The sequence below is a fragment of the Grampus griseus genome (assembly GCF_964374135.1).
Source record: "Grampus griseus genome assembly, chromosome: 16".
In the NCBI taxonomy this organism is placed as follows: Eukaryota; Metazoa; Chordata; class Mammalia; order Artiodactyla; family Delphinidae; genus Grampus; species Grampus griseus.
In genome coordinates, this window is record NC_139010.1 from 5,796,758 (window position 1) to 5,810,894 (window position 14,137).

General features: G+C 42.7%; 1 protein-coding gene across 1 annotated transcript in view; it reads left to right on the forward strand.

The window, feature by feature from the left end:
• Positions 1-14,137, forward strand: part of DISC1 (DISC1 scaffold protein) — a gene marked incomplete at both ends in the record, with an annotated part of 341,831 nt that overhangs the window by 309,850 nt on the left and 17,844 nt on the right. Inside the window, one exon of the mRNA XM_082673688.1 lies at positions 3,958-4,234. Within this exon, the coding sequence (XP_082529814.1) occupies positions 3,958-4,234 (277 nt within the window). The remainder of the gene's footprint in view (positions 1-3,957; positions 4,235-14,137) is intronic.

Below are 14,137 nucleotides of genomic sequence, written 5' to 3' on the forward strand. Positions count from 1 at the left end.
AACTCCCAAACCAGTACCTGCAGAGCTTTCCCTGTCATTCATGGACGTGCCCAGAGTGGCCAAAAATTTGAGTCACCTGATGTGCACGATCCCAGCTGAGGTCGAACAAGGCAGTGCTCTGTTTCCTCGTTAAAGTTTCCATACTGTAGACAAGTGCCCTTTTTGCTGTCTGGTTAATGCCGTGTTTTTCACATCTTTGTGCTTTTTTCTTGGTGATTTTGCTGTTCAAATGGCCCCCTCCCCAGCACAGTGCTGAAGTGCTGTCTGGTGTTCCTGAGGGCAGGAAGGCTGTGATGTGTCGTATGGAGAACCTGTGTGTTTCGTAAGCTTTGTTCAGGCCTGAGTTACAGTGCTCTGACCATGAGTCCAGTGTCAGTGAATCAACAATATATATTAAATAAGGTGTTTTTAAACAGGAACGCACATAAAACAAGGTTATATACTGATCAGTTAATGATAACGTTGTAACCAAAGGCTCACGGGAAGCTAACCCTCCATTTCCCCTGAGAGCAGTGGTTCAGTATCTGCTCATTCAGTGCTCATGGTGACTACAGACCGTGACTACTGCGAACATTGAGAATATGTGCGTTTCATGAGTATAAACCTAGGAGTCGTGGTGCCGGGTCACGTGATCGACATATTTTTAACATTAGTACATCTGTCAAAGAGGTTTCAAAGACTGTGTTCATGTACAGTCCCATCAGCAGTATAGGAGAGGACTAATCATTCTTTACCTTCTCTGACACTTGGTATTGTCAGGCTTTTAGATTTTAGCCATCTTGATGATGTGCAGTACATCACACTGTAGTTTAATGTGCATTTTCCTGATGGTTGACGGCATGGTGCATCTTTTCATAAGGTATTTATTGGCCATTTAGATGCCCTCCTTTGTGAAGTGTCTGTTCAGGTCTTTGCCCTTTAAAAAATTGGGTTGTCTGTCTCTTTCTTATTGTTCTGTAGGATTCCTGTTTATATTCCAGAAGCAGTCCTTCGCTGGTTATATGTATTACAAATAGCTTCTCCCACTTTGTGGCTTACCATTTCATCTTCATATTAATAGTCAAATTTATCATTTGTTTTCTTTATAGTTAGTACTTTTTATATCCTGTTTGAGAGATCTTTGTTTACTATAAAGTCATAAAGATATTATCCTACACAGGCATACCTCAGAGATATTGCAGGTTTGGTTCCAGACCATGGCAATAAAGCAAATATTGTGATAAGCAAGTCACATGAATATTTTGTTTTCTCAGTTTTTACACTATACTGTAGTCTATTAAGTGTGCAATAGCATTATATCTAAAAAACAATGTATATACATACCTTCATTAAAAAATACTTTATTGCTAAAAATGCTAACCGTCATCTGAGACTTCAGCGAGTTTGCTGAAACTCTTTTTGCTGGTGGAGGGTTTGAAATATTGCAAGAATTACTAAAATGTGACACAGAGACATGGAATAAGAAAGTGCTGTTGAAATAATGGTGCTGATAGACTTACTTGATGCAGGGTTGCCACAAACCTTCAAACTGCAAAGAGAAAAATTCACTATTTGTGAAGTGCAATAAAATGAAGCAAGGTATGCCTGAATTATTTTCTAGAAGTTTTATTCCTTTATTTTTCACACTTTGATCTACAATCCACCTGAAATTGATGATTGCATGGTATGAGCCAGTAATCATGAATTTGATTCTTTTTCCTATAGTGATATCCAACTGACGTAGTGCATGTTTAGAAGACTGTCCTTTCCCCACTACATTTTATCACTAATGCTTTCATGACATATCTCCATCCTTTTGTCTGCAGCCTGTTTGTATCCTTATATTTATGTATGTCTCTTGTAAGCAACATGTAATTAGATTTTGAATTTTTTATTCTAGTCTAAAATCTTTGACTTTTAAATACAGTATTTATCTATTTATATTTAATGTAATTCCTAATATATTAGGGAAGAAATAGTTCTATTTTGCCATTTTCCCTATCTGTACCACATTCATTCCTGTCTTCTCTATTGCTTTCACTAAACCAATACTTAAGTATTTTTTAATTTAAAAACATTTCTCCCAAGCTTGTTAGTTATACATTCTTTTAATTTCTCTGTTTTATGACTACCATAAGGGGTTCAATATGAATCCATGACTTTTTTTGGGGGGGGAGTACGCAGGCCTCTCACTGTTGTGGCCCCTCCCGTTGCGGAGCACAGGCTCCAGACGCGCAGGCTCAGCGGCCATGGCTCACGGGCCCAGCCGCTCCACGGCATGTGGGATCTTCCCGGACCGGGGCACGAACCCGTATCCCCTGCATCAGCAGGCGGACTCTCAACCACTGCGCCACCAGGGAAGCCCGAATCCATGACTTTTTAAAGTTTAATACGAATGAGCACTTTACTACTTTCTGGACAACACAAGGAACTGAAACTATTTTAATTCCTTTCACTCCCTCCTTCTCTTTGTGCTGGCTATCATGTATTGTAATTCTTCATATATTTTAGATCACAAAAGAAATTATTATTACTGTTTTTTATATCAACAGCCACTTAAATTTACCCACACATTTACTCTTCCCATTGTTTTTCATTCCTTTATGCATGTCCTTGCTTCCAGCTGGCATCATTTCCTTTATTATGGATATACTGCCAAGGAATTCTTTCAGTTTTATTTATTTGAAGATATCTTTCTTTTACTTTTATTTTTGAAGGAAATTAAAAATAATTGTGTAATTTATAGATTGTTAGGTTTTTTCCCATGATTTTTAAGATGTTGCTTTATTACCTCCTGGCATCCACCATTTCTGTCACCGATATACTTCCTTGAAGTGAATGTCTTTTTTTCCCACTAGCTGTTTTCAAGAGTTACGATCTGTCTTTGTTGTCCAGCAGTTTCACTAAGATGAACCTAGGTGTGTTTTTTAGTTTGATTTTCCCTGCTTTGAGATTGTAGTGCTACCCGAATGTGTAATTTGATGTCTCTTGTCAATTATTTGAAAATTCTCAACACTAGCTCTTTTAATATTGCTTCTGTCTCATTCTTTCTTTTTTACTTCTGGCTTCATCCTTTATAGATACAGGCTTTAAAATAATGATGATTCATATGTTGAGGAAGATAGAGGACATGATAGATAATTTCAGCAGAGAACTGAAATATATTTTAAAAATCAAATAGAAATTATAGAACTGAAAAATACATCAACTAAAATTTAGAACACAGAGATAAATTGAATAGCAGATTAGACACAGTAGAAGGAAGGATTATTAAATGGAAGATAGGTGTATAGAAAATATCCAGTCTGAAGCTGAATGAATGGATGAAAAATACATACTTTCATTTAAAATTTCAGGTTTTTGGCTTTCCATGAAAGTCAGAATTGTTTGTGAACATTGAGTCTACATTCCTCATAGCTTTAGTTGCCCTGAGCTGAGGAAGGACTCTCTGTGCAGGGATATGTCCTTTCTACTAGCAAGAGTTCACTTCTCTCTATTGCTTTCTGCCACTGAGGCTGAATATCAGTTGTTATGGTTTATATTACCCCTGCACTGCTTCACTCATTTGTGTTACCTGGGTGAGTTTAGTAAGGGAAAATGGTGGAGGAGGGACAATCTAGGCAGATGAAATAGCACATGAAAAAGTACTTACCCTGGGGGAGTTGGGCAGGTCTGGGGACTCAAATTAAGGCAGCAGGACTAGAGCACAGACATGAGTGGGGGTGTTGTATTGGGCCACTGAGTCTGGAAAAATATTTAGGATCTTGTATAGCCTTACAGACCAAGTAGCTAAGAAGGACTATACTTATTTCACGGTAAACAGATTTAGCCCCTCTGAATCTTCTGGTTGAAATAATCCATCGCTCTGTAAACTTAACTTGTTAACTCTAACTTTTAGCCAGGTAGACAAGCTATTGGTTTGGTATGATGAAACATCACTGAATTAATTTTTATGCCTTTGTTTCTTCTCCGCCTTAGCTGCAAGTGTCCACTGCTTGGAAAAGTGTGGGAAGCTGACTTGGAAGCTTGTCGGTTGCTTATCCAGAGCCTGCAGCTCCAGGAGGCCAGGGGCAGCCTGTTGGCAGAAGATGAGAGACAGATGGATGACTTAGGGGGAAGTGCTTGTGTAACAGCTCTGGCCATCCCCCCGAGGCCCCACTCTGAAGATGAGAGGAAGACCCCTTTGCAAGCATTTGAAGAGTGGAAGGTGCACCTGACCCCTTCTCCTCCCTGTGCTGGCAGCGAACAGAAAGAGGTCTGTCCATCCTCATAGCCTCAATAGGGGCCTTACTCTGAGGGATGATTTGGGACCACACTTCAAGTGAGAGCAGTAAATACTGGGCGGGCTTCCCACTGAACCACCCAGACTCTTTAAAGATTTAACAGCTCCTGAATATGATTACAAAATGATGTAGAATTTTTATAGAAGTTGCTTAAAATATAGGAGAATGGAAAGAATTAGTTCTATTTTTATTCTAATTTCATGGCTATAGTTAGAATATACAATCTAATATATAATTACTATATATATGGCCCACACTATGTATGTCATATATAAGATATAGCTACTGTATGTCCTATATATTATATATGTCATATATGATATTTAATTTTGTATTTAGAATCCATATCTTACAATATCGATTCATTAGAATCAAACAAATATATGTATATATTCCAGTAACTGTTTTTGCCAAAGCAAGATCATAATGAATGTTAGAATTTGCTCTTTTCATTTAAAACAACCTAATACTTGGCCTGTGATATATGCATTAAAAATTAAAGTGTAGATTTATTCAGCATTTTACCCCAAGGCTGACCTAGATCAACAGAGAAGAGTTCCCCACCCCTCCTCTCCCTGGTTCATCTCTCCTCTCTCCCCTCCCCTCTCCCACTTTCCCCTCTAACCCTAATAAGATTCTTTCACGAAAGGGCTCCAGGAATTTTTTTCCAGTTTTAATGCTATGACAGGAGGTTTTAGAGCGCTTTTCTGGCCAGATTCCTGGGTGTTCTGAATATTAAAAGAAAGTAAAACCTTGGTGGAACTGGAGGAACGTGTCATTTCACGTTCACATCTCACATTTGCCATTAGTTGTGCCCCCTCCCTGGGTCTCTGCCACGACTCACCAGGGAACGCACCCCATTTGGGTGCCTCCCCACCGTCCTGTGTGCAGGACCATGGTCTTTACAGAGCACACACTCGCTGACAATGTGTGCCTACAGTCACCGTCTTCTGGACTGCTGGGAAAATTGATACTTGATCGTATATTTGAATTGAACAACCTGATGAGAAAGCAGGCGGTTGTCACTCTCTGGAATCCTGCTGGCCTCATAAAATTAGGCTCTACACTGAGCTGTCAGTGATCTCAACTCCTTTGTTAGCTGAGGCCCTGCAGGTGGAATCCTCCACAAATCCTGGTTGCCCGAGCTCATGCTTACAGTTGTTGAAAACTTGTGGCCAGTTGCAGTTGGCCAGGTTCAAAGAATATTCTGATGCGAGAGACACACTGCCTGAGTGAGGGGAAGGGAGCCCTGGGTGGAAGAAACTGCAGGCCCTGGGGCTGAGTCTTTGAAAGTAGGGCTGGCTCTCCAAAGGGGGCTCCCGGGAGCTCAGTGCCAGGACAGGAGCCAAGCCAGGTACATGGTGGGGTTTGCTGGGGCAGTGAACACCTCTGGAGGTCATGCCTGCTTCAGCAGGTCGGACCTTGTAGGTGGAGTCTCCTCCCTCCCTCTCTCCCTCCCTCCCTCTCTCCCTCCCTCCCTCCCTCCCTCCTTCTCTCCCTCCCTCCCTCTCTCCCTCTCTCCCTCCCTCCCTCCCTCCCTCTCTCCCTCCCTCCCTCCCTCTCTCCCTCCCTCCCTCCCTCTCTCCCTCCCTCTCTCCCTCCCTCCCTCCTTCTCTCCCTCCCTCTCTCCCTCCCTCCCTCCCTCCTCCTTCCTTCCTTCTTTCTTTCCGTCCCTCCCTCCCTCCCTCCCTTCCTTCCTTTCTTCCTTCCTTCCCTCCTTCCCTCATCGCTGTGCCCATGTGTCCCTCCAGGCTCTCTGGGGGATGACTCTCCTAAGTATAGGAGGATTATTCCTCCTCTATAAGATTGTAAGCACCTGCCAATCTGGCTATAGGAAAACAGCTTGTTTGCTTAAAAGTAAGAAAATCAGAGTGAAGGATGAATGGCGTAGAGCTTTATCACAGAATGATTCTTCAAGTTTCTGTGGGAAGGAGGTGCGGGCTGTGACTGAGAGAGCAGAAGAGCACAGTGGCTGCCTCTTCAAGCTCCAGGACTGAGCCCCCAGCTCTGCTCCACCAGCTGAAGCGCTGAGGATGTTCTGTAGTTTTGGGGGTGGGAGAGAGATGAGGGGCCTTGAAAGCTCCTGCCAGCTCAGTGCCATCTCCCATCCTGTGTCTTTCCCGTCCCATGTGCTGTCCCTGCATTGCTTTTCTGGGTTTATATTCACAGAGGGAGGCGGGCATCTTCTGAACTTGGGAGTGGCAGGAATGTTAAGATGGTAGGTATTTTCTGGAAAGGGCAAAATTGTGGAAACAGAAAACAAATCAGTTGTTGCCAGGAATTGGGATTGGGGGGAAGGGACCGATCACAAAGGGCTGCATGAAGGAACTGGGGTGGGGGGCAGTGTGTGACAGCACTGTTCTGTATCTTGAATGTGGCAATGGCTGCATAACTGTGTGCGTATGTCTAAATTTGTAACTTTACACCCAAAACTCTACTGCATGTAATGTTACAAAAGTGACTATAATTTAAAAAAATAACATCTCCCTATTTAAAAGTGAGGCTACAGATGTTGGAATTGGCTGCCCTTGTCTTAGGGCTATAGGAAGACGGTACAGCAGAATGAGCAGAGCTGAGGCTGCCGGGCTGTGTACAAGCGCATTCCCTTATCTGCTAAAAAAAACAAACAAAACAAAAAATGAGGATAATGAAAACTATCTCATGAGGCGGCTGTGAAGATTTAAATAAAATAGCATCTAAAGGGATATTAACGCATATATGGAGAATCTAGAAAAATGGTACAGATGAGCTTACTTGCAGGGCAGGAATAGAGACACAGACGTTGAGAACGGACATGTGGACACAGCGGGGAAGGGGATGGTGGGACGAATTGGGAGATTGAAATTGACATAAATACACTACCATGTGTAAAACAGATAGCTAGTGGGAACCTGCTGTATAGCTCGGGGAGTTCAGCTCGGTGCTCTGTGATGACCTAGATGGTGGGCGTGGGGTGGGAGGGAGGGGATATATGTATCGGTACAGCTGATTCGCTTCATTGTACAGCAGAAACTAACACAACATTGTAAAGCAACTATATCCCAATTTGAAAAAAAAGTGAGCGATACGTACATAGTAGAGGCTTAAATAATGTTTTGTGTGTGTGTTTATCACTCTTTCCGGCAGTCACAAGAATCTCTAAGACCTTTTAAAAATAATATACCTTGCTTCCTTTATTAAGAAGCAGCGCTGAGCAATGAATCAGTGGAAGATATTCAAGAAAAGAAAGGCTTAATAAAGGAAAAGTCGTGTTTGTATTTGGATGGCCGATCTCAGGCTACTGAAGGCGCAAACTGTAACCAAGGGTCTCATTCGGAAGGTGTTTTTGTTTTCCTGCCTCGGTTTCTAGGGAGTCATTGAAGGCTGGGTCCTTGTGTATTTATCCCCTGGCTACAGTGTCTGTTTGCTTTGCAGCTGTGAGCTGGTTTGGCTGTGGAACTCCCTGCTGGGTCTGGCCACCCTGCCCGGGTTTCTCTACTGAAGCATATGATGCCCCGAAGGCAGTCAATTTCTTTTTAACCCGAATCTTCCATGAAAAATTGCTGACTTCTTAGGAAGGTCCACAGGGAGATGGATTTTCAAAGCCTTCCCTGTGCGCGTCTGCCCCACGTGGGTGCGTGCATTTTGATTGCGCTGGTTATAACAAGTGCTTCGTCATTAATGAAAGATTTTGCTGTGTTTAGGGTCCCACCGGGCTTCTCAGCACCATTTTCCCCATTTTACAGCTGGGCCCATTAAGGCATAGTAATTTGCTGGGAGCTTTGTTACCGAGGAAGTCAGCCACAGGGCGAAGGGCCAGTTTTCTCTTGCGCTTCCCCAATGGTGAGAGCCCTCTTCTTTTTCAGTTTCATTACAGCTCTCCTGCAAGCCTTTTCTCAGACCCTGGAAACGATCAGGTGCCCTTGCCTCTGCTTTATAGACATTACAGAAATTGCATGGGGGCCAGACAGGAGCTGGGGAAATCAGTGAGCTAGCTTCCTCTGCTCTGAAGTTGCTCTTTTGTACTCGCTGTACTGGCCATTATACCTGCGTAATTGTCTCTTTCCTGTCTGCAGCCTGCGCTGCTGGGGTGCTTTCTGTTTTTACTACAGAGTGGGCTCCCCTCCCGCAGAGTTCCCCCGGACAGCGTCACCCTCCCAGCCTCCAGCTGCTTCCTTTCCCAGCCAGTAGCTGCCACCAAAGAGGCTCAAAGAGGCCAAAAAAAGACCCAGCAGCTTTGAGCCATCTCATGCAGGATTTGAGTAGCCAGGGTTAAGATGTCTGCGGTGAAAGGAATTAGCAATAAGACACAGGGTAGCTTTATGTTTTTCATTTTTATTTTTTTATGGAAGTCTAGTTGATTTCCAGTTTTATTTATTAGATGGGTCTCCAGAAATGATTGTTGATGTCTCCCAATTCCTTTTTACTCCATTTCACAAGAAAAGAAAGCTGGGAAAATGGATCTGGGGTGAAGATGTGTGTCCTCACCATCTTAAACTGGTTTCTAATTCTAGAAACACCTGAAGTGGTCAAAGGGCTTCATCTTTGGTCCTGACAGATGCAGACCTGATTCTCTCTCTTTGCTCTCACTTCCCGGCTCCCTTGAGCTCTCAGAGGGGCAGCAGCCCCCCCAGCGAAGCGGGGTTGAAAGAGCAGGTCCTGAACTACACGTCTTGATCGTTCTTACACCTTGGAACTTATGAGACAACCCCCGGGGGTGGGGAGGACTGCTCACTCGCTCATCAGCTGCTTTTACTCTTTTTGTCTCTGGGAAGAAAGCAAAAAGCTTGGGTGTGAAGAGAAATTCCACCTTCTCTACAATTTAGTATTTCGTGTTGCAAATCCATCCTCCTTAGCCCAAGAGTAGAGCAGTAGAAGCAATCAGGCTGCCATCAGGATTGGTAATTGGTTGATTAATGAAAAAGCCAGAGAATCATAAAAAATGATACATGTGCATTTTAAACTTTCTTTTTTTAAGCTTGCTATAAGACCAAGGCTTTTTGTTTGTATAGGTCTTCCTGAATGGCTTTTCCCGTGGCCGTTCTTGCAGAACCCTCACCAATAATGCACCATCTACAACTACCAGTTTGCATTCCTTTAAAGAGGACTGGAAATTTCAAGAACACTTGCAAAACAGTCCTCAGTTTCCCCCTCTCTCTCCCTCTCTTAAATATTGTTGAGTTTTCCCAAGGTTTTCAACTTGGTTTATGTAGAGACAAGAACTCCCCTTCTTTTCCCACTAACATTTCATTGCTTTACATAGTATTTATTTTAATTATGTAATTAATTTAAGTGCAACTGGGCATCAGTAGGTTTAGAAACAGCTCCACCAATAGGATCGGAAGTTGGCAGGCTCACAGGCTACGTCCCGGCCCTGGCCTTGGCCCCTGCCTTTGATGGGGGGGGGGCGGAGGAGCAGAGTCCAGGACACCTGGCAGGTGGGAAGAAGAGGCTTCTGGGCCTTCAGTTAACTGGTTCATGCCGGTTCTCTCAGTTAATTAATGTTAGCTTGCCAGCCTCCTGCCCAAGGAGACTAAATGGGTGCCTCGGATCCGCTGCTTTCCCTGCTTTTGGAAAATTACGAAACCACTTTCTTTGCTCCAGGGCCTAACTGTGACTTCTTCCACTAATTAAAAATAGTTCTGTGCTTCTGAAGAAGACAGCCTCGGGGCCCTCGGAGCCTCCTTCACCTTGGAAATTCCTTGTCACTCATTGATGAACACTGAGGGGTGGATAGAGGCTGGTCACCGGCTGGCTGGTGAGGATTGAGTTATGGTACTTACAGCACAGGCGGCTGGTCTAACGAATATGCAGTGTTTTCCTTTGAGTAGCTGAGAGATGTTTAATCCAGGCTTTTCTGGAAAGTGAACTAACAGTCTGTTAAAAGCAGTCATTCTAGTCATCTCATAGTTGCATAGTTCACAAAAAGCATTTAGAAATTCAAAAAAATTTTAATCTAAGATGAACACAGATGAAAGTTGGTATTTGATTCTGTCCTCCTTGTAGTTCAGTATTTCTGAGCAACAGGCCGTTGGCAGGGCACATCCCCTGAAATGCAGTGCCCCCAAAGGTGTTCTGTCTTCATTTCCTCATACAAAAAGGTCTTAGGGTTTGATGTCACTATCCCCAGAATCCGAACCCTTGTGCTAAATAGAGACTGTTTAGGTATTTGCTGATGCTGTGAATCTCATTTACAAATAGATTTTTCCTCCGAAGATTCTAACAGAGTTTGGCCTTACACAACATTGGTGTGAAACGGAAGCAGACCAAATTCTCTCACGTGATCATGGAATAGGAAATACAGCTTTCTGAAGCTCGCCCTTCACGTGAACTAGAAACCACAGGCCGATGAGCATACATGAATTATCAGGCCATTTCTTCTTTCATCCATATCCTTGGTTCTGTTAATGCTTCAGAACTTTTCTTTGTAATAAGCGTGCAGATACTTGAAGACAATTCATTGCTCGTTCTGATCTAAAGACATCTAAATATTTCGGATGCTTTCCTTACCACTGACAACATCTGGATGCCTTTAAAAAAAAATGCCCACTTACTGAGGGTGTAACCATATAATTTGAATAGTTGGATGAATACTTGTATTATATGGAGTAGTAATGATGTACCGTTAGTGTCTTAATGTGTGCCTCTCTGCTTATTGGCATTACATTATGACTGCAGAACTCAGCATTTATGTGAAAACACGCATACTTACAAAAGCTATTTCAAATAGATGTGAAAGATACTCTTTGTGGTATTGGACAGGAGTTTGAGGTAAATATTCTTTATGTGGGCAATTAAAAAAAGGGAAAACCATATAACATTTCTGGAATGTATTTGCCAAGCAAATATTTTGGAAAACAGCCCAGAGAAACATATTTAAGGCTGTGATTTTAATAGCGAACTAAGGAAATGCTTTAATGCATCAGCTAAGCTCACGGATGGTGGTAATCACATCTGGTTTACCTCAAGCTATAGGAGAGGGAATGAACCTTAACCACAGAACAAACATCTTGAGGCTCAAGCCGCGTCTTTGGTGGGTAAGGATGTATGTGCGCATGCAGGGATTTTAATTGATTTTTAAACTTAAGTATTTCTATGGCTCAGCAGTCTGTAAATGCAGACTGCTCCGTCACCTGTCCTTTCTTTATGATGTAGCCTGTGAATTTCATTGCAGGAATTAGACATTTTTAGGGATAGGCAACTATTGCTGATTCCTTATTACACGACCAAGGAAAATAAGGATCCGAGCAGGGTAGTTGGACACAGAGTGGGATGTCCAAGGTGGGGACCTTCCCTTACACCACAGGGAAGCATGGGAACATGGGTCCTGGCAAGCATGGGAACTATTGACAAGTTCTTTTTTTTCTTTTTTTTTTAAATTGAAGAATAGGTGATTTACAATGTTTCAGGTATACAACACAGTGATTCAGTTATATATATATATATTTTTTCAGATTCTTTTCCATTATAGGTTATTATAAGATATTGAGTAGAGTTCCCTGTGCTATACAGTAGGTCCTTGTTGTTTATCTATTTTATTTTATTTTATTTATTTTTTAACATCTTTATTGGGGTATAATTGCTTTACAATGGTGTGTTAGTTTCTGCTTTATAACAAAGAGAATCAGTTATACATATACCTATGTTCCCGTATCTCTTCCCTCTTGCGTCTGCCTCCCTCCCACCCTCCCTATCCCACCCTTCCAGGCGGTCACAAAGCACCGAGCGGATCTCCCTGTGCTATGCGGCTTCTTCCCACTAGCTATCTACCTTATGTTTGGTAGTGTATATATGTCCATGCCTCTTTCTCGCTTTATATAGTAGTGTATATATGTTAATCCCAAACTCATAATTTATCCGTCCTCCCCTCCTTCCCCTTTGATAACTATAAGTTTTTTCTCTATGTCTGTGAGTCTGTTTCTGTTTTGTAAATAAGTTCATTTGTATCATTTTTTTAGATTCCACATATAAGTGATATCACATGGTATTTGTCTTTCTCTATCTGACTTTACTTAGTATGACAGTCTCTAGGTCCATCCTTGTTGCTGCAAATGGCCTTATTTCATTCTTTTTCATGGCTGAGTAATACTCCATTGTATATATGTACCACATCTTGTTTATCCATTCGTCTGTACTGACGGGTTCCTTAAGCACAGCACCCAGCACAGTGCATTTCCCACATGATATATAGACCCGAAGGGTACTTGTTGATTTCCTCAGATTAATTTTTAAATCATAGCAAGACTTCTTACTTCAGTTATCAGGCTTTTCTCGTTCTACTACTTGATGTCATTCCAGACATCGTACTGCCTCTGCCTTTAGAACTACTTTTGACAACATTTTAAAACACGAGCCACTTCAGTGTTCTTGATGCAATGACTTAACCCAAGGTGGAGCCAGTCTGCTCAAACGTGTGGCAGGTCACCGCTGACGAATAACATTTCTGAAAGTGTTGCTTTGTTAGGTGTGGTAGCCTTTCATAAGTAAAGTTGGTAGCCACAGCAGTACCTGCCTGACTAGCAGTTTAACCCAAACAGTTTCTATTCCAAATACATTTTCTATTCGGGAAAAAAAAAATTATATATATATAATTTCCTTATCACTCTGGATGTAACTAGGTGAGATGTTTTCACCAGATACTCGTTCTTATCAAAACAATTATTATTATAATATAATATATTCCCTACCCTTGGTAGGGAGCTTCAATATGTCCTCCAGTTTTAAAACTTTCAATGTTGATATTTTCCAAATTTCATAGGCAAGGGCATAGTCTTGTTTATGGGAAAATCACTAAGTAAAAAACTCCTTGCTGAGCCTGGCCCCAGAGTCTGTGACTGTGGTTTTCACCAGTGTGTGCAGGCATCTGCTCAGCATAGCAACTGAATGCATTTTTGGATCTGAGTATAGACTTTTCTAGATAAATGTTTTTAGAAAGTCATTTTAATGAGAAAATCCTTCCCAACAAAGGAAATCCTATTTTCTCTTTTAAATCACGCTTCCCGAGTTTGGTGAGCAGGACAGAAATTTGACATCAGGTCTAATTCAACACAGCTGAAAATTTCTGCCCAAACGCTCAAAAGTCTACGGGTTCTGAACATGAGGTGAGTTAAGCAAATTCTCTTTGAAATATTGTCTGACCGAGTTAGGGCTACCAAATCAGACATGTGTGAAGGGACGGTATGGAAGATTTAGGGCTCTTCCTGAGGCCGATAAAAGGCGTGTTTGTGTGGAAGGGCTGGGGCAGGCGCCTGGGACCCGCCGGCTGCCCTAGAGGCAAGGAATTACCCCAGGCGAGGCTGCTCTTGGCTGCCTCCAGAGAAAGGAGCTGTTCAGAGAGGTCTTACTGTCTCTGCCAGGCTCTTCACACTTGGTGAGAGGCGGCCTTGGCTAAGGCAGGCTGAGAAACAGCATCGCTTCCTCGAGACGTGGCGAAAAAGAATTCTCCATTCCTTGCGTTGACAAATGTGTCCTGAGCATCTTTTGAGAACTAGGCAGGTGGCACTGGAGCTCCAGGGATGGCAGGACCGCATTCTGCTACCGTGTAGCTGGGGAGACAGGCAGGTATATACGTGCGGAAGAAGTTCTGTTCGTGGTGCTGGAGGAACACTCCTAGCAGAGTTGAGGTGGTAGGAGATTCAGGGATCCAGGAGCCTACCTGGAGGGAAGATAGAGGGAGCATTAGCCAGGCCGAGGAGGGAAGAAAGGCTCCTTAAGAGGCCTTTTTCCCGGTACTGCTTCTTTCATTCTGGCGCACGGGGAAAATAGTTACTCCTAGGGCTAAACGATGGAATGGATGTATAGAAAGAAAAAGTAATAATCTGAATGGCTGCAAAGACTGCCTGATGGGACGAATGACTGGAGGGTTTTCAAAGCCACTTTGAAATGCCGAACAACCT